Source organism: Vulpes vulpes, chromosome 8 (assembly GCF_048418805.1).
Source record: "Vulpes vulpes isolate BD-2025 chromosome 8, VulVul3, whole genome shotgun sequence".
Classification (NCBI taxonomy): Eukaryota; Metazoa; Chordata; class Mammalia; order Carnivora; family Canidae; genus Vulpes; species Vulpes vulpes.
The window spans coordinates 14,553,816-14,581,438 of NC_132787.1; the positions used below are offsets into that span (position 1 = coordinate 14,553,816).

Below are 27,623 nucleotides of genomic sequence, written 5' to 3' on the forward strand. Positions count from 1 at the left end.
GACTTTCCTACTTTGGGCCAGGGGCTACATATAGCACCATTCTTTATACCATATGCTTAATTATATGCATTTTTAGTGATTGGGATTTTAATAATGATTTTTACTACAATATTGGTTTGTAAAACACAAACGAAGTCTATAAATGTTAAGAGAAGGTAGTATCTCAGAATTTTGTATTCTTACTTCACTTTCAATCACTGGGCTCATGTTCCATTTTCAGATCATTTGTGTAGCGTGATCCTGTTTTCTCCAGTTCCAAATGAGATAGAAAACTGACTTTAGATATTTTTCCCCTAAATCTTCCCCCTCACTGTCTTCCTTCTTCTTCCCCTTACCCAATCTCAATTATTTGGATTCAATTAACTGTTCATAAAAATCAAATGATCTAGAGAGAATACTGAGAAGATTGCAGAGCTAACCACAATATCAAAAGGCTTGGGGAATTTTGAAGTGAATATCTTCAACAGTCTTTTAAGAATCTCAAATTCATAAAATAAATGTGTCAAAACTCTTCAAATCTATTCACCTTTGATATCCAAATACTTGAAATGTCCAAGGCATCATTCTCACATTATCGCTATAAAATTGAACTTCATACTGACTGTGTTCTTGTTACACTAATAAGAAATCTATGAATTCTTACTTCTTTTATTTAACTTGGTTTTCTTAGAAAATTATTACTGAGTGCCAATTTGAAGACTTTTGCATATCAATGCCTTTTCAACACTACTTTCACATATAATTTGTTTTCATATTTTTGTAAGATATATAAGCATATGATTCAAATATGTTTATGCTCACTTTAATATGTCAGTGATAAGTAATCTGTAAGGCAAATGTAAATATTTTCTACATTGTTGAGTCTACTGATTTAGGGCCATGAAAATTCTTGGAAGATCACTAACTCACCCTTTTTGCTAAAACATATCAGTCGTACATATAATACTTTGAATATTGATGCCCTGAATATTCTTTGAGTGAAAACGAAAGCAGTTAAAATATAGAATTTTTATTTCACATCAACAGAATAGAGATTTTTTATTTTATTTTATTTTATTTTTTTTTTCAGAATAGAGATTTTTATGGAACTTGCTCTCATACTTTTAAATTGGTCATTTTACTGGTTATTTTGATCTGGTGTTTTTTTTCTCCATAATGGGAAATTAGAGCTCTACTTTCAGAAAACTTTTAAGTTACATAAAATATTTTCCAGTAGAAAACTATTTTTATGTTAGTCTTGAAACATATTAAAAAGTTGATATTATACCGGTTAGAAGGTGTGGTAAATATAGTGTGAGATGTGTTTCTTGTTCAGCTGATTCAATAATTCTCACTAGATCAACAAAAACACATTCAGGCAATGGGTGAAGATGTCTAGAGTAATAATTATGCAGATATTGGGAATATTTGCTGGCAGTTGATTTATGATCATCTCACATAATCAGGAAAGATGAAATGCCCTTTATGTTTTTCCTCACTCCTGCTGAGGATGGGATAGCATAAATGAGACAAAGCCTTGGAAATCTGTGTAGGCAACAGGAAACTGTTCTAACTACTCACTTTGCTTCATCTATAGGGTCTTTGGTAATATAGGCAATTTTATTGGAAGTGTTGATATTATATCTCTCTTATTGACAAAGGTAGAATTCATTCAATTTTAAAAGTATATGTAACTAATGTTTTATTCAACCTTTGACTGTACTGGGAAGTCTTTTCAGGTAAGTAAATATTAAGAAAAGGGGTAAAAGGTGGACTTCTTGTTTGAGCAGTGAGAGTTCAAAAAGAATTTTTTTTAAAGTAAATTTAACAAGGCAGGCATGTGTTAATATTAAATGGGCAATGAAATATAGAGCTTGAGTGTAGCAAAGAGATTGGCGACAAAAGAAAGAAGCAAAAAATAAAACTGTAAGAATGGCAGTGTGGTGGCCTATTACACTAGGGAAACCTAGTTAGATACTTGAGATGAAGAGAAAAACAGAAAGAGGTGAGAGAGGGAAATCAAATAGGAGAGACTAATCAAAAATAGGAGAGTAAAAGTAAATATAATTGGTTTGCTGGGAGAATGATATTTTTGATTTATTAATTAAAGCATTCAGTAATATACTCCTCTGCCCTTACCTGAGCAGTTACTCCATCCCAGGTGAACAATGGAAGAAAAATGCACTTTTTAGAAAGATTTTATTTATTTATTCATGAGAGACGTAGAGAGAGAGAGGCAGAGACACAGGCAGAGGGAGAAGCAGGCTCCATGCAGGGAGCCCAACATGGGACTCAATTCCAGGACTGCAGGATCACACCCTGGGCTGAAGGCAGGTCCTAAACCGCTGAGCAGCCCAGGGATCTCCGAAAAATACATTTTTATTGTAACCCACCATCTTGTTTGATAAAATATTACTTTTTATTAAAAACACTAGCTATAAAAAAACAAACAAAAACAAAAACAAAAAAACACTAGGTATGAGAAGGTTGTGTGTATAGAGAAGGGAGAGCATATAGATGGAAGGACAGGGTCCACTGGGTGAGCGTGCCGTCTTGCTAAAGTGCTCTGAGAGAAGATTCATCTTCTGTTCAAATGGCATTTTATTCCCTTACTTCAACCTCAAATGAAAAGCAATGAAAATTGTTTATTGTTTTTGTTTAAAAGTGTAGTTTGGTTAAAGAAAAGAATGAAATGTTTGCATGGAAGTTTCGTCTGCCCACAATGTGGAAGTAGCCCTTCAAATCATCTGGTCTGCTAGATGGATGCTCTCAGGTTCCACACTCACCCCTGCTTGCCTCTATTCACTGATATTTTTTTCCACATATTTGATTTTTCAAACCAATCTAATGGAGAGATGGTTGGGGAGAGATGGGAAGGTTGGAAGGGATGAGAGAAAGGTTTTGAAAGAAAGGATAGAGCCAGGGAGAATGTCAGAGATGATACAAGATCAGGGAACTGTTTTCTCATAGGAAACTTGATGATGAACATGACTTCTAAGGGAAGATACCATGTTTTATCATAGAATATATAAGTAGAGTGGAATACATGAAATCATGGCAGAAAAAAATGAACTTCATGTTGGCAAATAATATGTATTTAACATGTAGCTCTTACATCTATTCCTCACAGTCCCCTCTGCCGCCTCCTGCCCCACCGAGTGAAACTGCTCTGGGCTTAGCTGTCTATCTAGTTAAAGATAACATTGTAAGATGGTCACTAAACATCACACTGTTCAGCATGGTTGGTTCCTCATGGCTGGAGATAGAAATAGAATTTGCACTCTCTCCTCTTGCAGCCATTACTTTAGCCAATCTTGTTAAGGAGTTGGAGGGTTTTTCCTATCTGGATGGGTATAGGCTTTGGAATTAGAGCATAGGACACCTCCTGAGGCAGATAATCCATCTTCAGTTAACAAAATTAACTCATCCTGAATTTAAACAATCTCCCTGTGTCCCAGATGTTATTTATCTTAAATAGCATTATCTAAGTGATTTAGGGCTTATTTACCAATTTGTTTTAGATTAGAGATTTATTTTCCAGTTAGTTTTCCATTTAAATTTTAAGTTCTTCAGGGATGCTTGGTTGGCTCAGTGGTTTAATGCCTGCCTTCGGCCCAGGGCATCACCCCAGGATCGAGTCCCACATCAGGCTCCCTGCATGGAGCCTGCATCTCCCTCTGCCTATGTCTCTGCCTCTCTCATTCTGTGTCTCTCATGAATAAATAAATAAATAATTTTAAAAATTTTAAGTTATTCAAAAGATTCCATTGTTTTCTTCCCTTTAAAGGATCTAATTTAGATTATTTTCTGTTAAGGTATTAAGAATAATTTCTTTTAGCTTTTTGATTGCAATTGAGTTATATCTTCTCAGAGGAGGAATTTTAAAAATGATGGTAACTATAAAATTTAGAGATTTAAATCAGATCTACTAGAGCTTTAAATTGTTTATTACTGACCAAGCCCTTGAAAACTAAGTTGTATTTATTACAAAGGAAAAATAGATTTCTAGTACATAGGCTCATGCTCAATTAAATACAGAATTTGGATTTAAAATCATCTTTTTATTTTCTGTGTTTCCGTTATTATCACTTTAAAAACAGATTTTATTTTATTATGAGAATAAAATTTATCTTTTAATGATTTGCAGGAACTTAGGTGAATTTTTTTGGAACTGATGTTCAAGAATTTTTAATTTACTTTTTAATAGCAGCTTAAGATTTTCACAATTTCCAACAGTCTGTTCTATTGAATTCAAGTTCTGAACAAATTTGGATTCCGGTTTTGAGCAAACACATTTTTCATATCTTAATTCCATCCAACATTTTGGTCTTTTCCCTGAACCCTCCTAAAATGAGTCTTGTGCTACTTAATTTGTCTGCAACATTTACTGTGTCTTCCTATGACTCATCGACTCCTCTCTTTAGATCGTCCCATTATTATTTACCATTATACCCACTCAGCAGTGTGTTTTCTCATGCTGGGAGATTGTATCCAATTTTCTGCGTGATGCTGTCAGAGAGTCTTACTTCTTCTATCTTTAGGGAGCTTAGTGATGGATTCAGCAAAGCCTTCCAAAATGCTGGAATCAGCACCAGTTTAAGAAAGATTGCCATTCTCTCCTCTGGGAGGAAAGCATTTATTATGTTCATCAAGTAATAGACCTGTTTGTTCCTGATTCGCTCATCCAGGCATGACTAGTTCCATATAAAAGGATGGAGTGAGGAGGCAGGGACTGGTTGTGATTAGAAAGAAGATTCTTACTCCTTAGAGAGGAGGGGGAACTCCATGGGAACTGAACTGGCAACTGTTTGGGCTAAGGGAAAAGACTATGTTCTTTGTAAGGTGGCTAAGCAGCTTGTGATCTAGGCAATCAGTAGTGGGTAGAGGATGAAGGGAGGGACCCAGGGGAAAAGAGTACAGAGACAGGGACTCAGAGCAGGTGATAAATGGAAGACCAGCTTGCAGTTAGTTGATTGAGGGACACCGGGATCCCAGCTCTGACACAGGGTTCAAGGACACAGCATACTGGGTGCTGAAGTTCAACAAGAGAAATATGGGGAGAGGAACAGAGCAGACAGGAAACTGCAGAATAAGGCAGAAGAAGATGAATAAGGCTTGTGGGGGACTTGGGGCAGAGCCTTAAAGATCTGATTCAAATGTGGCCTGATTCTGAAAGCTATGCTGTGGCTGTGGGTGCATGTAGATCAATCAGTGAGAGAAGGAACTGGAAGAGGAAGAATAGGAAAATGATTAGTCATGAAGGTGAGAAACGTAAACTTGCCATTAAGCAGAGCACGTCTTTATTGTGCAACATTTTGTATATGAAAATATAGTCAACTTTGTGGGCAATTTTGACCTTCAAAGTCATCTTCATTTTATTAAAGATCAGAGTGCAAATTAGAGTGATACTGTTATATTCCCGGATTTATTTGGTAGAAAGAACACTGGACTGAGAATCAGAATATGATGTTTTTAGTACCATCTCTGCTGCTAATTCTCTAGGTAACATGACAGAATTTGTATATCCGTGTTATGCTTTTATATCTGGGGGTTACATTTTTAATATGAACAACATAGCCTAGAGATAAATAAATAGCCAACCACAGAGTTGAGTTGACAATACATGGGCTTTGAGGGCAGTCAAATTTGGGATTGTAATTTGTTGGGTATAAAATTTGAGCAAATTGCTTTAAATTTCTGAGCTCCAGGTTTCGCATCTGAAACATATGAATAATATACTTTTTAAGAGAGTTTTAAGGAATAGAAATACTTTATATAATAATTTTGTCATGGAGGACACCAGAATTTCATAAACACCCAAATTGTGGTTATTATTAATGTTGTTTTTGGTGTTAAATATAGCCAGCGTCTTTTAGGAAAGACTTTTTAAATGAAATCACTGAACAGTCTCTCCCACCCCTCTCTTTCTCTCTTCTTTCCTTTCTTCCTTCCTGTCTTTCTGTCTTTTTGTCTATTTATTTTCCTTAGAGAGGCATTTAGCTAGGAATTCAGCAAGATTAGATAAAGGACAATTTTGAACCAAACTTAATTACGTTTGTTAAATGCAACCAAATATAAATATTAAAAATTGTTTTGTCTATTCTCAGTATAGAGCTGAAAAATCAAACTGTGAGGGAGTTAAATTTCTGCTTTTTATTAGTTTGGGTTTTATAAGATGGTGTTATTTTACTGGAAATGTCTTGAATTTTTAGAGCTTTGCCCACATTCATTTGTAATTGCAAAATGTCATCTAGAGTACAGTATCAATTAAAGATTATTTTTCTTCAGTTGCAAAGATTCCATTGAAGTGTATACATAGTAATTTTTATACACTTCTAACACATTAAAAATTGAACAACTGATCACACCTTAGAGAGATGTTGGGTGCTTCATGGATCTGGTGTAAAGCACTTACCAACCTCTGGGAGTCTATATGAAAAATTGTGTGTTCTCTAAAGACCAAAAGTAGAGGCAGTTATAGGACATTTCCTTACATATCTTGCACAAGATTATGAGTCTTCTATATAACGGAAACTTTAGTAAATGTTCAACTGGCCCACTTTCTTACACTCATTTGTCGATCTGAGCTCATGCTCTGGAAAAATCCGCAGAGATAAAATTGTTTAACCTAAAAGAGCAGACTGTATATAGCTGCAAGCTCCCACACTTCTCTGGTCTCTGCAGAAATTCCAGTAGTTATAGGTAAAAGCATATAAATAAAGAACTAATCTGAATAGATAGGCTTGCAAAGGATATGGCCAGTCAGGAGAGATATAGGTAAGATAACATTTTTCTCAAAATAGTCCTGAACATCATCATCAGAGGCAAGCCCCAGAATGGTTGATGTGTTGTTCTGATTTGGATGTTATATTTTCCTGTTCTTATGAAGCTTATTATATACAAGTAACTTCCAGGCATCCAAATTTAACAAAGAAAAAAGGCAAATCATTTTATGTTAGTGCTTCCTATATAGGCTATATTTATTGCCTGGATTTGCTTATTTTTCTATCAGACAGAACTTCAGTGTCGTAGAGGTTTTAAGGATTCTCTTTTCTTCTTCTTTTAATTCATTTATTCAATAATCTTTACTGAGAATTCATAATGGGCCAGAACTATTAGGGACTAAGCATACAATTATGAAAACAGAGAATTGTTCCTGTCCTCATGGAGTTAATCATCTTTTCATTAAATGAAGAGTCACACAAATAAATATAATTACATATTGATAGAAGCCCTTTGAAAATTAGAGTACAGGCTTGGACCAGAATATATAGGTATTTTTAGTATTTGAATTTTATCATAAACGCAGTGAGAAAAAGCATGGTTTTTGTTCAGAGAGGTTCTTTCACTTCTGTGTGCAGAATAATTGTGGGTAGTTAACAGAAAGATTAATAAATTAATTGCTGTTGAAATAATCTGGTTCGGAGAAGATGGTAGTTTGGGCTAAGAAGATGAAGAGGAGTAAGCTGATTAAAATATGTTTTTAAGATTCATTTCACAAGGATTAATGATAGGCTGATAGTCTTGATTAAAAAGGACTTCAAGGAAGACCTTCAGATCTCTTGTACAAGTAACTGAATGAATGGATGTATCATTTTCTGACAAGGGGAACATCATCCATTTCTGGGCTTTCCATAAGTTAACAATGTTTTAGGAAGAGGTGGGTCATTTTATTTCCATTTGTGAGTATAGACATTTGCAGCACTTTTTTAATTTATATTTTTCTAACCTCATTGAGTTGGATTGAAAACTAATGGAAAAATCTTAACTGAAGGAAAGAAATGATAAGATACGAGCTGTGTTATTTTGGAAGATGGCTTCTAAATTAAATAGTACCCACCTTTGTTGAATAAACATTCCTAGTTTAATTTAGTATCAGATAATTTTCTAATGGGTTATTTTGTATAGACAATGTTTAGAAATTAGGTTGAATAAAATCTTTCAGAGAAATTATAGGTTCCTCTACAATGAAATTCATTGTTCCTTTCTTTTTTCTCCCCTCTTAGGTATGGCATAATTTGCTGATTCTGGGACTCAAGATGTAGGCTAGGAATATTAGTTCTATAGTTAGGCAAACCATTAGGTGAAGAGAGGCCTTTATGGGCCAACCTTGGAATAAGCATCTTGGTCTGAGCTCTAACCCACTGATGAGATGAATGTTTGGAACAAACATTTGGACATTGTCTATATGTTCCTGTACATATACACAGTTGTTTCTTTTCTTCAAAGCAATTGAAAGGGATAAGTGAATTTTTTAAAAAATAATACCAGTGGCTAACTTGATTGAATTCTTATCATGTGTCAGTCACTATAATACCTGCTTTACACCTAATGACTTCTTTAATCCTTATAGCACCATTATAAAGTAGATAAGTATTCTAATTATCTCCATTCATCAAAGAAAGGAACTGAGACAAAGATTCTGGAGAAACCAAGCTTCATATGTGCTTAACTAGAGCATTATATTGCCTTCACAAATGAATATATTTATTTGGCTTTGAAGAAAATGTAATTTTTTAAATTTTATTTCATTTTAGTAATAAAAAACTATTTACTTAAAAGTCAAGAACATCTCTGGATGACAAAAAGAGCTTTCAAGAGCTTGACCCATCTTGACCTAGGTCGTTTCAAGGATGAAGTTCCTTGGCACTATCTCTTACCCACACAACTCTTAATGCAAGCACAGTCCAAGGTAAAATTTTTTTCCTGAGGTAAATAGGGCTTATCTCCAAAAAAAGTTTCTGTTTCTCTTGCTTTCATCTTGGGTCCTGAAGACTTATCTTCTTTGGGACTACACTGGGCTTCTGTAGGGTATGTGGTTGATTCTTCAGTTTCCTATGAATACTAAGAGGAAAACAATAGCCCTGGGAGTGCTAACCAGTCTCCATTCTAGGAGTACTGCCCCCATTCTCTCTGTGGTCAACCAGGTTGATAGCACTCTTCTCCAGGGGTAGCATTAAATTTTCTAGAGCCAACACAATCTATATAGGAAGGCTATTGGAAGGAATTTTAAAAATAAATCCATATCTAGTTTTTGAAAGAGGTAAATAAACAAATGAGATTTATTTTCCTGATCTAGAAAATCATCATTCTGAATTCATAGTGTGTTGCCAAGTTAAGAGCACCAGATACTTACCTTTCCTGGTTATTTCTTCCATTTGCTAATTCAGGATGACATGCTTCCATTTCTTTCTTTCTTTCTCTTTCTTTCTTTCTTTCTTTCTTTCTTTCTTTCTTTTTTTTGTGCTTCCATTTCTAAAAAAACAATGAGCTTTCTGATGCTTTCTTCTCTTCCAAAGTTCAGGGAGGAGAGATTAAACATATTGTTAATTGTGTATTTATCTTAAAAACCTTTGCGAATGGGATGCCTGGGTGGCTCAGGGGTTGAGCGTCTGCCTTTGACTCAGGGCGTGATCCCAGGATCTGGGGTCGAGTCCCACATCAGGCTCCTGCAAAGAGCCTGCTTCTCCCTCTGCCTATGTCTTTGCCTCTCTCTGTCTGTCTCTCATGAATGAATAAATAAAATCTTTAAAAAAAAACTTTTGTGAATAATTAGCCTTGATTGGGCTATGGTGCCATTCTTGCAATACAGAACCTTGCAGTACAGGCTGCTCTGAGAATAAATTCTAGTAAGTGAAAAATCTCAGTAATCTTTACAACTCACTGCCTATTTTGATACCAGTATTGATTAGACTCTCCCAATAATCATGTAGATAGAGCAACTGAATCTCAACTCTTTCCCGATTTAACTATGATGAAAGACTCAAAACATAAAGGACAATTTAGCAAACTGACATTTTCAAATACATCTAGATTCCAACATATATTTCTAGTCATTTGAATGAATGTATTCAGTTTTTTTAGTGTAAATATACCACTTCTAGCTAACTGAATTGTTAGCTTCTTCCAACATTTTGTAAAGTTTCTTACCCTCTTCCTTTCATACTATTTTTGTTTAAGTTCCCTATTGTTCTTTCTTAAGCAGGTCCACTTAAAAAATAATCAAAGGAATACACAGTTGATGTTCTTGTTCTGTTCTTATTAATTCTTCTGTTCACCATGACATATGTGGTTTCCACAGCGTGTTGAAGCAAAGTACCAGAACAGCCTCCCAAAATTCAATCAAGATGCTGAATGCTTTTCCTCCATCTTTTCTTCTTTTAACAATTGTGAAAAGACTTAAAAAGAAACCATTATATCCTGTGTATTGTAGAGACCTGTTATTGGGACTTGTAAATAGTAAGATTCAGTAAATGTTTATTGAACTGAATTTTCCAGAATAATAGTCACATTTATATGTTTTTTTTTTTCTTTTTTGTTAAGTACACTGTCTCTCCTGTACATTATAACTTTGCACTTCAGGACTTGGAACAGAATTTTTAGATTATAATAGTGTTGTACATCTGTATTCTACTACATTATGGATGCAGAGTGTGTCTTCAGTAATGCTAGCAACCTAATATTTCTAATATTTCTGGAGATAGATGGATAGATCTAGTTTATCACAGCCCAAGTAAAGTAATTGTTTAAAGTTTTTTTTTGATGTGGTATTTGAGGGCTAGGTTCAGATCATTTTTGCCAATAATTACTGTTTTAAAATTATTTATTTATTTATTTATTTATTTATTTGACAGAGAGAGGGAGAGCACAAGCAGGGGCAGCTGCCAGCAGAGGTAGAGGGAGAAGCAGGCTCCTAGTAGAACAGGGAGCCCAATGCGGGGATTGGTCCCAGGACCCTGGCATCGTGACCTGAGCTAAAGGCAGACACTTAATTGACTGAGACACCCAGGGGCCCCTATAATTACTTTTAAAGAAAATCTTAGGGCAGCCCCGGTGACTTAGCAGTTTAGTGGAGCCTTCAGCCCATGGCGTGATCCTGGAGTCCCGGGATCGAGTCTGATGTCGGGTTCCTTGCATGGAGCCTGCTTCTCCCTCTTCCTGTGTCTATGCCTCTCTCTCTCTCTCTCTCTCTGTGTCTCTCACGAATAAATAAAATAAAAATCTTAAAAAAAAAGAGTATCTTAGTCTCCAGAGATTATAAGTAGCTTACTCTGTTTTTATTATTGAAAAACTGTTTATCAAATAATTGTGTACTCATTATGATTCTGTATCATGATAACTGTCTTGCTTTACTTTTAATGTCAACATTTATATTCTGACTATAAAATGAGATCATATTTAATTTAATTATAATGTTAACAAATTATAGGGTAGCAGATGGATTTCTTGAGCACAGTCTTTAAGATTTTAAACAAAAGTTGCAGTTGCAGTTTTCTGACATTTGACATATTTTAACAGTAAAAGTAAAGTAGTATGTTTTTGTGGTAACTGGTATAGTAAAATCTTAAAAATGACACCTTGTTTGTATTTTAGAGACAAAGCATATTGCATGGAAAGATAAGATTGCAGGAGATATAAATTAAATGAATTATTAGTTTTGAAGAACTACCTGCATGGATGTTTTGTTTTTGCCTTTGGAAATGACGTAATTTTCTGCTGTAATCAGATTTCAAAAGAAAGCTGATAAGCTAAAAGTATGTTTCTTTCTACTTGAACATTAGTGTTAAAGTTTTCAATTATTGAGCTATTTATGTGGCTTTGATTTTTCTTTGTTTAACAAGAAACATGTAGTATCTTATGTCATCAACCCCAGCTATTTACCCTTCCTGCATCTACACCCCTGAGGCCTGAGCACCTCAGTGTCAGTACAGAACCAAATGGTCTGCTGACACCGCTGACTCCTGATCTCCAGCCTGGCTTCAGCCTTCAGTACTCTGTGACTTTTGAGGTGCATTTCTCCTTTCTCCTTAGGAGCTTTTTCAAAGGATATAAATACTTCCTTCAGCTGCTCTGTCACATAACCTTTCTTCTCCTCATTCCCAGCCTTTTACAACTTTACCTTTTGGCTCTCAGAGAAAATAATACCACAAATTATGGTAGTTGCTATATTTGTTATTTAACACTCTATCAGCCTTTGTGAGGAGCCTTCCATATATTGTAACATTTATTCTTTCTTCAACCTAGCAAAAATAGGGATTATTAGTCATATTTGTGCAGATGAACAGATAAGGCTTAGATAAATCAAATGCCTTGCCAGGAGCTGAACTGCTTTTTAAAAATCAGATCTGACCCCTTAATCATTTCTGTTTTTGGTTTACTGAAGAAGAGGGGCAAGATAGAGTTCACTTCTTCCCCTCTTGGTTTAGTTGAGCATACATTTCTCTTCTCTACCTCAACAACTGCCTCAATTTAAGCCCTGGATTGCAGTCCACCTAGAGACCATGCTTGTGTCTTCAGCTTGTCCTACAGACATGCAACTCCACCTGTACCTTGTGCGATAGCTCTGCCTCAGTTCTTCCCATCGTGGCAAATAATATTCAAAGACTCTTCTTGTACAGCTTCTCAACTACCACTACCTCTTCAACCCAGTCTTCATGAGTCTACTGAAATGGCTTGCTTGGGTGGCCCTGGTACCTCCTGTGTGCCCTATCCATAGGTGCTTATAATTTCTATCTTATCTGGCCTCTTTGTGACATTGGGTGCTATTGACCACTTCTTCCTTGAAGCTTCTCTCCCCTTGCTTTCATGACACTGTCTCTCTTAGTTCCCCCTTGTGGCTCCCTAGATAGTCCTCTTCACAGGCTCAGGAATGACCTGAAATTATGCACAAAATGCTGGGTGACATTTTTCTCCTGAAAGTGTTTCTGGCTTTTATTAGAGTCCCACATGTGTCTGTGATTCACCCTACAGGGTATGTTACTCTGGATGATGTCTTATATGTCCCTGATTTCAGCTGTCACCTGTATACCACTGAGGCTTACATCTTACAGCAATCATATATCTTTTGTTGGCTCTAGATGCATGTGTACAACTGCTTACTGATAATAGAATGTCTCCAAGAAACCTCTACTTGAATATGCCTCAAAAGCAAGTTTGTCATTTATTCCATCAAAACTCCCCCTTCTGTGTCCTTTCTCTGTGGTAGCACCACTAGGCAGTTTCCTAAGCGAGAGAGTGGGGAGTCCTTTTAGGCTCTTTCTCCCTCTCTTTATTTCTCAGCAGCCACACTGTCCATCTACTGTCTTGCAGCAACCCTTCTTACTTAAGTGTACATCTCTTCCTGAGTGGCCTTGAGGTCTGTGATTACTGTGTGCACCAATCTCATCTGCATGCAGTAGCTCCTACTGACCTTTTTGGAGTCAGATCTAGCATTCAGCCCTTTTCTCAATTCTTCCCCATAACCTTTGGGGGAGAAAACTCAACTCTGCAATGACACTCGAGACCCAGCAGTGTACTCGAATATTTCCAAACACACATCATGCTCCAAGCAACTTGAATTATCATCAGTAGACCATTTTCTTACATCACTGTGTCTTCTTTCTTACTTCACTATGCCTGACTCCTGTGTCTGGAAGGCATTTATGCACTTTGCCCCACTTGCCAGTATACACCCACCTTGTTAGTCACAGTTCCTATCACCTTCTCTATGAAATCTCCCTGGGCTCTGCAGACTAGGATTGGTACCCATTGTTAGTTGTAGCAACTGCTTATTTCAGTTATAATATTCACCCCCCTTTATTGTTACTGCATCAGTATCTGTATCAGTATGGCATCTTTATTGTGGTTTTCTTCCTACTGAGCTCCTCTAGGCTAGGGACTATATCTAACTTCAACTGTATCTGTGTCTTGACTACCTAGCACAATGCCTGTAAAAGGGTGAGTACTCAATACATCTTTTTCCAGTGATTATATTACAGAACCCGAGAGAATGCTAGTTGCCATGCCTTGCATATAAGTAGATAATGCTACAAATATTTGCTGCATAAATAAGCAAATCAATGATATTCTGTTTGTAATGCAATTCTGTTTTGCAAAGCTAAATAAATGATCTATCTATAGTTATTTCGTTCTTTGGACCTATAAATATGAAATACAAAATTTTATTTTCATCAGTATTTCATAGCAAGAGACCAATTTGACTTAGTATATAAGGTTAAGAAATATCATATGAGTAATTCATTTGGGATTAAAGAAGTATTTATCTATTAATAAGGAAAAAACATAGTTTTGTGTTAGGTTTACTTCCTATGTTAAAACCATTAATGTTGATGAATAACGAATGAATTTTTACATGTTTATTTCTGCATCACATTTTTTGCATTTCACTGCAGGGACATGTGGCAGTCAATTATTTGTATAGTGCTTCCGCCCCAAGCTTGAAGTCATTTCTCCCTCATGATTCAAGTATAAACAGAACTCTCATATATGAAGAAGTGTTGCCAAATTTTAGTGCAATATTACATAAATGCCTCATTGTGCCACTGGGTAACTTTGAGTATTGCATTAATTTTTTTTTTGCATTAATTTTTTTAAATTTCATTTTTTAAAAAGAGTTAATTCAGTTTGAGTTCTTCTTGCTCTAGTTGCAATAGATTTGCTTAACATGGAAAGAGGTTTTGATATTTATCCTTTATCCAGTTAAGAACTAGCTCTTAATAGAGCCTGTGTCCTTTCTCCAATGCCGTTGAATGTAGGGATTTATTACCACTGAAAGACTAGTCCATACATAGAAAAAAAGAAAAAGTCTAGTTCATATATGAAGTTGACATATTTGTATTGAGGATTATCTCTTAATTCCTTGACCTTAACAGTTTAGGTGCCTAACACTGTGTAGTGTGGACTGTTTTTTTCATAGTTAATCACCTCCTTCCCTCTCCCTACTCTCAATCAGTAAATATATTACATCTTGTTATCTTCTGGCCCACTCATCAAAGAGCTAATATAATGACCAAATCAGCACTAAGTTTGAACAGGAGGCATGCTACCAGTTTAATTTGTTAGTCTTCTTGTACATCCACATTGAGTATATGTTACTTACCTGAGGGCTTCTGAAGTTACTGTCTTGAATGCAGTGTAATTCAACAAATGCTTAGAGAACATGAATATCACATGTCTTTAGGTATAGACTTGCAGAGATGGCAGTGTATGATCCCTCCCCTTCTGGAACTCCGTGCTTTTGTGAATAATATACATAAGCACATAATCATAACTATAATGTATTGAATACTTGCTCTGTGCTATGTTTAAACACATAGGATATTAAAATGGCATTTATTATCTTGATTTCTCAGAGGAAGAGACTGAGTTTCAAGAAGATTAAACAACTTGTTCAAGGTCACAGTCATTAATTGATGTACCTGACATGTAAACTCAGCTTTGTGGGACTCCCAAATGCCTATGTCTTAGGCCTCATTGAATCACAGCAGGAGTATCTACAAGGTAGAGATGGGGGAGGAATCAACTCTAGTTATGGGAGTCAGAGAAGCAGCATTTGAGTGGGGCTTTGAAAAAATGTTCACCAGGTAACCAGTCTAAAGATGAATAAGAGATCCTAAAAATTTTCAACATTGAGAAAGGCTGATAAAGGTGATATCTTAAGGCAGGAAGCATTTTAAATTACTGAAGACATATCTCTTAGTGATATGACTTATTGCTTTCAGTTCAGCATAAGCATATTAATTTTCAGGGAAAATATGAAGCCTGATAGCAGCTCCTTCCTAATGTCATTAAATGTGATGTTTCATTTTTCATGTTTTCAACTTATGTAACTGAAATTATACTGTGTATATTTTCCTATGACTTGATATTTTGCTCAGAATTGTTTGTGATAACCCACTATATACTATGTGATGTGTGGATGTGTGAAACCATACTTTCCTCATTTATTTCACTACTGTATCAGTTTTATGAGTTACAAACAGATTTACCTAATGTTATGTCAGTGGGCTTTTTGTAGCTTCTAGTTTTTTTTCTATATAAGCGGTGCTACTGTAAAAATTATTATGTCTCCCAATTGTATATAAAATATAAAATTATTTGCTTATAAAAGTGACTGTATGTCTTCTTACTCTATGCCTAGGAATGAAATTCTGAGGTCATAGGGTAGGTAGAGAATAGAAGGAAAATTTAGGGCCCATGACCTTTGCAGTCCAGTGTCACACCAGTGGTCATGTTACTTATGTGTCAAGAAGAACTTTGCAGATGTAGTTAAAATTACTAATCAGCTGACCTTAAGATACAGAGATTTTCATAATTATCTCAGTAGGGTTGATGTAATCACATGAGCCTTTAACAGAAGCAAAAAAAAAAAAAAAACCAAAAACCAAAAACCAAACCAAAACAAAACAAAAAACCCCCCATAAAAATGGGGCAAAAATCAGACCAGGAAATGAGAGAGATGCAGGTGATGGGAATGGGAAGGCCACGGGGTTTCAAAGCATGGAAAAGACCTGACATACCTTTTCTGGCTGGAAGATGTAGAGGCAACATGAAAATCATGACCATCTGTTCTCTTTCATAGGTCTATTTGTCTGTTTTTGTTCTAGTACATTCTTTGATTACTGTAGCTTTGTAATAGGTTTGAAATCAGGAAATGGGAGTTTTCCAAGGTTGGACTTCTTCAAATTTGTTTCAGCTATTGAGGTTGCTTGAGGTTCATATAAATTTTAGGACGAATTTTTCTACTTATTTATGCAAAAAAATGACACCAGGATTTTGATAGGGATTATGTTGAATCTGTGGATTGCTTTGGGTAGTATAGACATCCTAACGGTATTGTGTTAAAATTCATGAACATGAATGTCTTTCCATTTATTTGTGTCTTCTTAAATTTCTTCCAGCAATATTTTATAGCTTTCAGTGTGAAAGTCTTTCACTTTCTCAGGTTATTTCTAAGTATTTGACTATTTTTGATGCTATTATAAGTGCAATTGATTTCTTAATTTCTTTTTTCGTTTTGTTCATTAATATGCAGAAACAAAATTGACTGTTTATGTTGATTTTGTTTCCTGCAACTTTGCTGAATTTATTAGTTCTAACAGTATTTTTTACTGTGAAATCTTTAGTTTTCTACATATAAGATTATGCCATCTGCAAAGAGGAATAATTTCACTTCTTCCTTTTCAATTTGAAGTCTTTTATTTCTTTTTATTACCTAATTGCTCCAGCTAGAACTCCCATTCTGGTGTTGAATAGAAGTGGCAAGGGTGGACATCTTGTTTTGTTTATGACCTTAGAGGAAAAGCTTTCAGCTTTTCGCCAGTGAGTATGAAGTTAGCTGTTGGCTTTTCAAATATGGCTGTTATTATGTTGAGGTAGTGTCATTCTATTCCTAGGTTTTTAAGTGTTTTATCTTGAAATGGTGTTGAATCTTGTCAAATGCTTTTTTGCATCAAGATGATCACATGGTTTCTGTCCTTCATTCGGTTAATGTGATATATTAAACTGACTTTTATATGTTGAGCCATCCTTGACTTCCACGAATAAATCCCATTTGGTCAGGTTTATAATCCTTTTAATGTGCTGTTGAAAACAGCTTGCTAGGATTTTCTGTGGGATTTTTGCATCAATATTTATTAAGGATACTGGTTTTCTCTTATATTATCTTTGTCTGGCTTTGGTATCAGGGTGATACTGGCCTTGTAGAATGAACTTGTAATTACTACCTACTCTTCAGTTTATTGGAAGAGTTTTAGGAAAATTGATGTCAATTCTTCTGTTTGGGAAAATTCTCTAGTGAAGCCATTTGGTCCTAGGCTTTTCTTTGTTAATAGGTGTTTGATTACTGATTCGATCTTCCTACTAGTTACTAATCTGTTTATATTTCTTATTTCTTCCCAGTACAATTGTTAGATTGTATTCTTCTTGGAATTTTTCCATTTCTTCTAGGTTATCCAATATGCTGGCCTATAATTGTTTGTGATATTCTCTTAGAATCCTTCTTATGTCTGTGGCATTGGATGTAATGTTCCCTCTTACATTTTTTATTCTTTTATTCTTTTTATTTGAGTATTCTCTCTTTTTTCTTAGTTTGGCTAAAGCTTTGTCAGTTTTGTTGAATTTTTTTTTTAAAACAACTTTTTGTGTGTGTTGTTTTTCTATTCTCCATTTTCTTTGTCTCTGATCTTTATACTTCCTTACTTCTGCTAGCTTTGAGTTTAGTTTGTTTTTATTTTTCTAGTTTTGTGAAGTATAAAGTTAGGTTGTTCATTTGCAGCCTTTTTTTAAAAAAAATCTATGCGTTTAAAATTATAAACTTTGTTCTTAGCATTGCTTTCATTGCATCCAATATGTTTTAGTCTGTTGTGTTTTCATTTTCATTGTTTCAAGGTATTTCCTAATTTCCTTTGTGACTCTTTCTTTGATGCCTTGGTTGTTAAGAATGTGTTGTTTAATTTCTACATATTTGTATATTTTCTAATTTTCCCTCCACTGTTGATTTCGAATTTCATTCCATTGTCATTAGAAAATATATTTTGTATAATTTCAAGCTGCTTAAATTTGTTAAGACTTGTTTTGTGACCTCATATATAGTCTCTCCTGGAGAATGTTCCATGTGCACTTGAGAAATATGTTCTGTTGTTATTGGGTGGAGTATGCTCTTTCGGTCCATTAGGTCTAATTGGTCTATAATGTTTCCCAAGTCCTATATTTGTTTATTGATTGTTGGTCTAGTTGTTCTATCCATTGTTGAAAGTGGAGTGTTAACATTTCCTAATATGTTAGGAAATATTGTTGTTGATGTTGTATTTTCTTTTATTTATACACTGCTGGATTTTTGTTTAATATTATTTTATTTATATTTTTTTGCATACAAAATACAAAACTAATAGAATCCCACAGGTGTTATTTTTATTATTGGGCACTCTAAGTATTCTTTCTTGTCCACTATTCCTTCTTTTAACAATGAGGTTTCAGAAATGTATTAAAAATTACCTTGTGTCAGGATACCTGGATGGCTCAGTGGGTTAAGTGTCTGCCTTCAGCTCAGGTCCTGTTCTCAGGGTCCTGGGATCAAGCCTGGCATCAAGATCCCTGCTTAGTGGGAAGTCTGTTTCTCCCTCTTCATCTGCCCCTCTCTCCTACTCATGCACCCTCTATTGCTCTCAAATAAATAAAATCTCTTAAAAAATTACCTTTTGTCATTAATTTATAACTTGATTTTTTTTTTTTGGCTGACAAATGTGATATACCTTAGTAAACATTCTATGACATAGTATGTGATCGATTTTAGTAAATGTTCCATATATTAAAGAAAAATTTGGAGAATGAGTAGAAATCACTGAGATAAAACAAGGGCCTTGAGTCGTTGGAAGGGTTACAGTAGTCCAAGCCAAAGTGTAAAGGTATGAACAAAGGCAGTGCTAAAGGTAATGGAGAAGTAGTAAGGAATATGGAAAAGTGTTAGTTAGGAAAAAAACCAACTGCAACAATCAACAAAATGCAGTATCGAATCAAACAAAAGTAAACCATCTAGTCTCCCAAAAGGCCATTTATTCCTCATGTATCAGTTTTGGAAAGGATTATCATCTTTAGTAATTCTGTTGAGATGTATCTTCAGCTCTCTTGGTGACGAGTTTTTTTATTCTTATATATTGCAAAATTTAGTAGAAGAATATGAGTATGTGAAACTACTTTCAAAATTGACTTTTTTTGGGTAACTTTATATTTTGATACAATTTCAGATATACAGAAAAATGACTAGAATAGTACCAGAAACTCATGGATGCCCTTTACCTAGAATTTTACTTGCAACAGATGTTAACTTTGTCCCAATGCTTTATCATTCTCTCCCCCACCTTCTTCTCTCTCATCCCCCTCTTTCATATTCTAGTTCAGAGAGTAAGTTGGAGATACTGTTGGAGACATTGTGTCTCCTTTCCTTTAAATTCTTGAGTGTGTTTTAAGATTTTATTTATTTATTCATGAGAGAGAGTCAAAGACATAGGCAGAGGGAGAGCAGACTCCCTGCGGCGAGCCTGATGGAGGAATTGATCCCAGGACCCTGGAATCATGCCTTGAGCCAGAGGCAGATGCTCAACCACTGAGCCACCCAGGTGTCCTAAGTGTGTATTTTTAAATGAGGAGTTGATGATCAAAATCAGAAAACTTCACAATGATACAAAGATGTTATCTACTCCATACTCCATATTAAGTTTTCAACAGATGTCCCAGTAATATCCATTGTGACAGTTTTTCCTTAGTCTAAAATTTAGTCAAGAATCATACATTGAATTTAGTTGTCCTGATTTTAGTGTCTTTTAACCTGGAACAGTTCCTCAGCCTGTCTTCCTTTCCTTTCTTCACATTGTTTTTAATAATCTTTTTATTTTGAAATAGCTTTTGATACACAGAAAAGTTACAAAGACAGTACAGGGAGTTCTTGTACATTCCTCACCCAGTTTCTCCTAATATTAACATCTTATATTACCAGTGTACGTTTGTCACAACTAGTAAACCAACATTGATACATTATAGTTAACTAACTCCAGACTTTATTTGAATTTTAGTCCTGTTTTTTCTGCTAGTGTCCTTTTCCTGTTATGCAATTCAGTTCAGGATACCACACTGCATTTAGTCATCTCACTTCCTAGTATCTTCTGTTTTGTGACAATTTCTTAGTCCCTCCATGTTTGGGATGACCTTGGCAGTTTTGGGAAGTATTACAGATATTTCCTAGAATGCTCCTCAATTTGAGATTATTTTTTCTAATGCTTTTCTCATGATGAGATTGGAGTTGTAGATTTGGAGGGAAAGGCCACAAAGGTGAGGTATCCTCATTACATTATATCAGCAGGACATGATATCAACATGACTTAATGCTGGTGATGTTAACCCTAAAAATTGGCCAAGTTAGTGTTTGCTAGGTTAAAATGGTCAATAAATGGTACACATATTCTTTAGTAATATGGTGAGTTTTTTATGTTTGGAGCTATAATGTTAGATGCATAGAGTATTGAGATTATTATATCTTCCTAATTAATTGAACCTCTTATTTTTTTTTTTTTTTTTTTTTGGCTGGAGCGGAATTGAACCTCTTATTAATGAAATAAGAACTATTTATTTCTAGCAGTCTTTTTAAATTTAAAATCCATATATTTGCTATTATATAGCAAAAAAAAAAGTGGGTCCACTGGCTTTTATTGTGTTTAGTTTTTTCCTCTTAGTATATCTTTGCATTTTTTCTTCTGAACTTTCTAAATCCTTAAATATTGATGTTTATTGTAAGTAGCTCATGGACGAATTTTAATTTTTTTTTATACAAAGCGACAGTATGATTTTAATCTGGAGCATTTATTTCATTATGATGTGCTTTAATAACTATTCCTCTGGATTTATTTCTTTAATGCTTTTTATCTGCTTCACCCTTTTTTCCTTTAGTTTCTTTTGAGTTGGTTGTATTTTTAAAACACTACTCCACAATTCTCCTTTTCTAAACTCTAGGTTCTAAAATCCTTTAAAAGTTGTAGTGTGGTGAAAGTATTTACACATATTTACTTAATTTATCAAATTCTGTTCACTTAAAATTTTTAAAAAAAGATTTTATGTATTTTTTCATGAGAGACACAGAGAGAAAGGCAGAGACATAGGCAGAGGAGGAAGCAGTCTCCCTGCAGGGAGCCTGATTCCAGACTTGATCCCAGCATCCCTGGATCACGCCCTGAGCTGAAGGTAGATGCTCACTCACTGAGCAACCCAGGCATCCCTCTATTCACGTTAAAGCATCTTTTACTTTCTTCTTGGACAATCAAAGAACATCAGAAGATTTGACTTAAATTTTCCCTCCCCTGACTAATGCTATCATTTATATTTGCTATTGAGTTTTTAACATTTGCATTCTTATAGTCAGTATTTATTAAGATTTCTATATTACCACCTCCTTTATTGTTCTGCTTTTATCGCAGACTTCCCATCTGTAATCATTCTCCTTCAGTTTGAAGTCCTTTAGAAATGCCTCAAGCAAGCATGCTTGGCTGTACATTCACTCAGTTCTTACTTGTTTAAAAATATTTGTGGGGCTCCCTGGGTGGCGCAGCGGTTTGGCGCCTGCCTTTGGCCCAGGGCGCGATCCTGGAGACCCGGGATCGAATCCCACGTCGGGCTCCTGGTGCATGGAGCCTGCTTCTCCCTCTGCCTGTGTCTCTGCCTCTCTCTCTCTCTCTCTCTCTCTCTCTCACTGTGTGCCTATCATAAATAAAAAATATATATATTTGTGGTTCATGATTGCTCTTAAAAGAGATGTACACTGTATATATTCCTAGAGTGGCAGTTACTTTCTTTTAAACCTCTGAAGATATTTTCACTTGTCTTTCAGCCTCAATGTTCCTTCTGAGTAGTCAGCCCCCATTTGATATTCCTTTCTTTTTCTTTTAAGATTTTATTTATTTATTCATGAGAGAGAGAGAGAGAGAGAGAGGCAGAGACACAGGCAGAGGGAGAAGCAGGCTCCATGCAGGGAGCCTGACGTGGGACTTGATCCCAGGTCTTCAGGATCAGGCCCTGGGCGGAAGGCGGTGCTAAACTGCTGAGCCACCCGGGCTGACCTGATATTCCTTTACTTGTAGGTCATCTGCCTTTTCTCTCTGGCCCGTTTGAACATAGGCCCTTCATTTCTGGTGTTTTGCTATGTCTGTCTCATGGGTATAGGTATAAACTTTTATTTTATTATATTTTTTATTTATGCTGCTTAGGATTCATTGGACATTTGAATCTGGAAATTGATTTTTTAAATCAGTTCTGAGGTTTCCCAGCCACTCTCTCTTCAAATAGTCTATCTTCTCTGTTCAATCTTTCTTCTCCTTCTAGACTTCTGATTAGATGTGTATTAAAACTTTTATCTTTGTTCTCCAGGTCTGTAAACCTCTTTATAATAGTTTCCATGTCTGCCTCTCTTTGTTGCATTATGGATAATTTACTTACAGCCATTTTTCAGCTTTACAGATCTTGCAGCTCACTAATTCTGCTGTATTTAATCTCTGTTTCAATCCATTCACTGCGTTTTCTATTTCTATTACTGCTATTTCCAGAATTTCCAAATTTTTTATCCAAGTATTCTTGATTATTTTTATAATCTTTTGCTACCTACTCATATTTCCATCCTTCTCTTTAAATTTTAGGTATCTTATACATGTTTACACTTCATATATTATGCATAATATTTCCAGTATTCTGTGTTTGATTTCATAGCCTGCTGTTTCTGGAGACTAATACCTGGGGCACTTTTCCTTCAGTGTTTTATGCTACTTTGAGATGAACTCATATGTATTTTTAAACTTTTAATGTGAGGATATACTGAGATGTAGTTTGAAGGCAAATTCTTCAAAGAGATTTTACATTTACCAGATACCTATGATCACTTTAATTAAACTGGATTCTTGGTTTGAAGTTTTTTTTTTTTTTTTTTTTGGTTTGAAGTTATTTATAACTACCCAAGACATTAAAATTAAGGCAGCAAGAATGGTTGAGTTTGGAATGATTAAGAGATTTTTTTTTCTCTTTTATTCATCACCAAGTTTTAAGGCAGGGATTTACTTTGTAGGTCTCTCCAAAGCAGATGCTTTTATCTAATTATGCTATTATTAGGCAGCATAGTCATTGTGATATAAGCTTTATGTTGTGTATTAGTCATTTATTGAATTGTCCACCTTGTGAGTACCCCCCCACACCTTTTTTAATCTCTCATTTTTATGTCCCAAGGAACCATAGAAAACAAACCCAAGATCAAATTCTACAGGGTCAACTCTGCTTGTCTTTCTGCTTTTCCGTCTTCAACTTCAAGTTGGTCCTTACTTTTTTGCCAGGTTATTAGAACATTTAAAAGATTTTTTAGCAAATTTTATTCAGCATTTTAAAGTATTTTCAGGTACATGTTCAGGCAGGGTGTTTAGTTTGTCATAACATTGAACATGTAAATCTTGAGATTCACAATTAGAAGAAAAAATGGTCTGGCTAGGTGAGAAAAATTAACTGATTACTGGAAGGATGCTAAAAATAATGTATGTAATATTTAAGAAAAAATGTACGTGGATAAATTACTTGATCTTTTAGTCATAAAGACCTGGAGAAAATGGAAAATCCTGACATGTACAGTTACCCTAATAGGGAACAAAGATAGAGGGAATACAAAACTTTGTGGTAGGCAGTTTCCACATAAACTATGAGATGGCATTCTTAGGTCGAGACCACATGATGCTCTCTTGAAGAAAATATTAGAATAGAAAGAAAGAAGGAATAGAGGAGTCTTACAATAAGTATAATTTTACATTAATACATTTACAGCTCAGATATTTTAACTTTTCATTCTTTTACTTTTTTCCCAGCCAAGATACTAAAGAGTCCAGTTCCTTTACACATGGAGAACAGGGAATTATGTATTTGATGCATACATACTAGCATAGATTATCAGAGATGAGTTATATTCTTGAGGGCAAACATACTTGTTGGGTTCTAATTCCATAACTTGTAGTTCCCAGGATGAACTGAAGAGTCTGAGCTATGATTTGTGATGAGACAAAAAAAGTATGAATTATATCATGAGAGTCTTAGGATTATTCTTTGGAGGATTCTCATGGACTTGTCTCTGTATTTCCTCATGTAAAGTAGGGAACCATCTTCACACCTTTCATTTTCCTGGTGGGCTTTGCTCTTGGTGTCAGTTGAAAGCTATATGAGCATAAATATACCAGCGTTTGGGAGTTTTACTTTAGTTATTTTTTGCTTATGTGTTATATATTCTTGTTATATTTGGAGCACCTGCTATGTGTAGACCTTTAACACTGTTGGCTCACAAGAGGTCTATATCATGAATTTTACTTGAAAAAAGAAAGAGAAAAAAATATGTGATTGTAAAAGTTAGGGATAGTTACATGCTAAATTTGTAGTACTGACTTTAAGTGGCATAGGAATGCAGAGAAGGCTGAACTTTGTATGAGATTGACCAGGATGAAGTTTCGTGGAACAAATGGAACTTTATTTGAGCATACGGAAGGTTTGAGGTGAAATAGGGAACAGTTAGTGTGCTGAGGTATATTAGGGTGTGGGAATGGCCTCAAAGAAGAAATAAGCACAAATAAGTAACCATGTTGATGACAGGAGAAAGAAATATTGTAAACCAAGATGATGAATAGGTTTTAATCACATAATGGAAATCTTAGAACCCCTGGGAGAAACTTTTATTATAGATATTATTATATTAATTACATATGGTAAGCAATGAGAGGCTATTGACTATTCTTGAGCGGAGCTTGACATGTTGAAAGTGATGAAAGTTTAGCTTTATTAGGAAATGTGGATCTATAGGATATACTCAAGATTGAAACTAGGAATATATTTTATTAGGAAAGCACCCATCAATTAGTAGCATGCTATTTATTCAGTTCCATTAAAATGAAATACATAATATTAGTTTATATAATAAATATTAATTTATATTATTAATGTATATAAATATTTTTTTGTTATTTTAGAGGAATTCCAGGGAGGAAGTGTGGTACAATCATACTTACTGCAGAGGAATTGAACTGTTGCAGGGTAAGTAAATATTTCTTTGATTTAAAAAGTATTTCCAGGGCACGTGGGTGGCTCAGTGGTTGAACATCTGCCTTTGGCTCAGGTCATGATCCCAGGATCCTGGGATTGAGTCCTGCATCAGGCTTCTCACAGAAAGCCAGCTTCTCCCTCTGTCTTATCTTTGCCTCTCTTTCTCTCTCTGTGTCTCTCATAGAGAAATAAAATCTTTAAGAAAAAATTTAAAAAAATAAAAATCATTTCCAAAACTTATTTGAAAAGGTATTTGTGAAACTGTATACTTAAGTGATTAATTCTTGAGTAATTTTAGCAAAAAAAAAAAAAAAAATTAAGACTACATTATATAATTCTGTAATCTTTAAAACATCATCTTACATAGTTAGAGAGACCACATTTATAGTCTAAAAGGGTTATTAGTTATTTTTAACAGTCTTTTTAAGGAATAGAAATTATTAAAATAAAATAACATCAGTATTATTGAGGGGGCATTAATATTAGGAATTATCAGTTGTACCAATCAGTTCAGTTCTTGCAAAAATTTTCAAGATTTACATGTAATTTTCTAGGATATTTCTGGTCACTTGACTTTAGTTTTTTTGCATGTCATACTTTTTTTTTCATAATTCTAATTGAATTAATTCAGGATTTATACAAGCTCCCATCTTTTATTAGCTTAGGAAGCTCACGTTTAAAGAAAGGACCAACTACCACTCCAATGAGGAATATGATAACATAGCGTAGCTCAGTATTTTTAGAAAATTGCTATTTTTAGTTGTGATTTGCTGATATAGCTATTGACTCATGTTCAGTGGTTTTACTATTGTCCAGAAATGAGGTGATGACTGTGACACTCCACACTGGAGGTAAAGATAGCTTCCTGAATCTGAAGTCAGTATTGTCTATTCATTGTGGCCCAGTGGATCCCTGTTATTTCTAGGGTGGGAAAAGAAGTTTGCCCTGATTGAATCTCTAGGGCTCTTTATTTTCAACTTCTGCTGCATGATTTTAGAAACAGAAGTTCCCAAAAGAATACTAAAAAAACTTAATACTTTGACATTATAGTTTTCATGTAGAAAACTATTATTTATTTATCTGAGTATGTAACTTGAATTTCTAGAGTTCTTTTCTTTAAAGATAATTACTATGGATTTCTATACATAATATATATCTGAGGCAATATGGTCAAAAATATGATACTACTTGCTAGCTAGTGATGGAAGCTGGATTTAGGCAGGGTAGGGTTGTTTGTTGAGATAACAAAAGTAAAGTATACTAACAGTGTTGTGGAGATGATTAAACAAAAATACTAGGATTTAAGTAGCTAAAATGCATCTAAATTGAGGCACTCTTCTTCCTCCACCATCTATGTGCCCATGGATGAGTCCGGCCACCTCAGTCTGTTTTCTGAGATGCCTGTAACCTACTCACAGTATAAGGGCATTAAAGACCATCAGACTGAGTTGAGTTCTAATTTTGCTCTGAATTTGTACTTTGTTTTATCAAATCACTCGACTGTTTTACCTTCCATATTTGCAGGGGGGAAAGAAGTCAGACATGTGAACCAGACTAGAATATTAAAAATTGTTAATTGACTCCTTAACATTAAATCTGAAAATATAACATATCCAAAAACATTTTACGCATACTAAGAATACATTACAAAAAGTACAACACAGTACAGAAATATTATCTGTCTTATTTTTTGATAAATTAGCACAACAATTTCTTATAATTCTATCATCTAACCATCTTTTATGCTTCTTCTCTCTAAATTTATGTATGTGCATATAATATGTGTTTTGTATAGCGAGGGAGAGAAGAGAAAAAAAGTTCAAGCTCAATAAGATACATGTTTTTTGTGTTGACATTAACGTGCTATTTTGTCAAAAATCTTGACATTTAGGTGATTGTGTATAAAAATGCCAATGAACACATTATTTTTAGTTGTATTTCAAAATAGAACCAAGATACCAAGGGCATAGATTGAGTATGGCCAGGTTGCATCTTAAGTATCTTCCACTTTAAATTCTGTTGTTTTGCTTGGAAGAATAGGAAGAACAGGAATGTTTCAATGCAAATGACACAGAATCTGTTACTTACTGATCTAGAAGCATTTTTACCACTCTTTCTTCTACTAAAGCTTTTAGAATATCTGGAATTATCTTTTCATATTTTTAATAAGTAAACACGTATTTATTATACTTTATAGTCTAATATTTAAGAAATACTGCTTAAATCTTGATCTAACTTAACTTACATATAGTATGTTCTGATTCTTA

The 27,623-nt window shown here is 34.7% G+C and overlaps 1 protein-coding gene across 1 annotated transcript in view; it reads left to right on the plus strand.

Moving 5' to 3' along the window:
* Positions 1-27,623, plus strand: part of CPNE8 (copine 8) — a 214,150-nt gene that overhangs the window by 84,539 nt on the left and 101,988 nt on the right. The window contains exon 7 of the mRNA XM_072765596.1: positions 25,284-25,347. Within this exon, the coding sequence (XP_072621697.1) occupies positions 25,284-25,347 (64 nt within the window). The remainder of the gene's footprint in view (positions 1-25,283; positions 25,348-27,623) is intronic.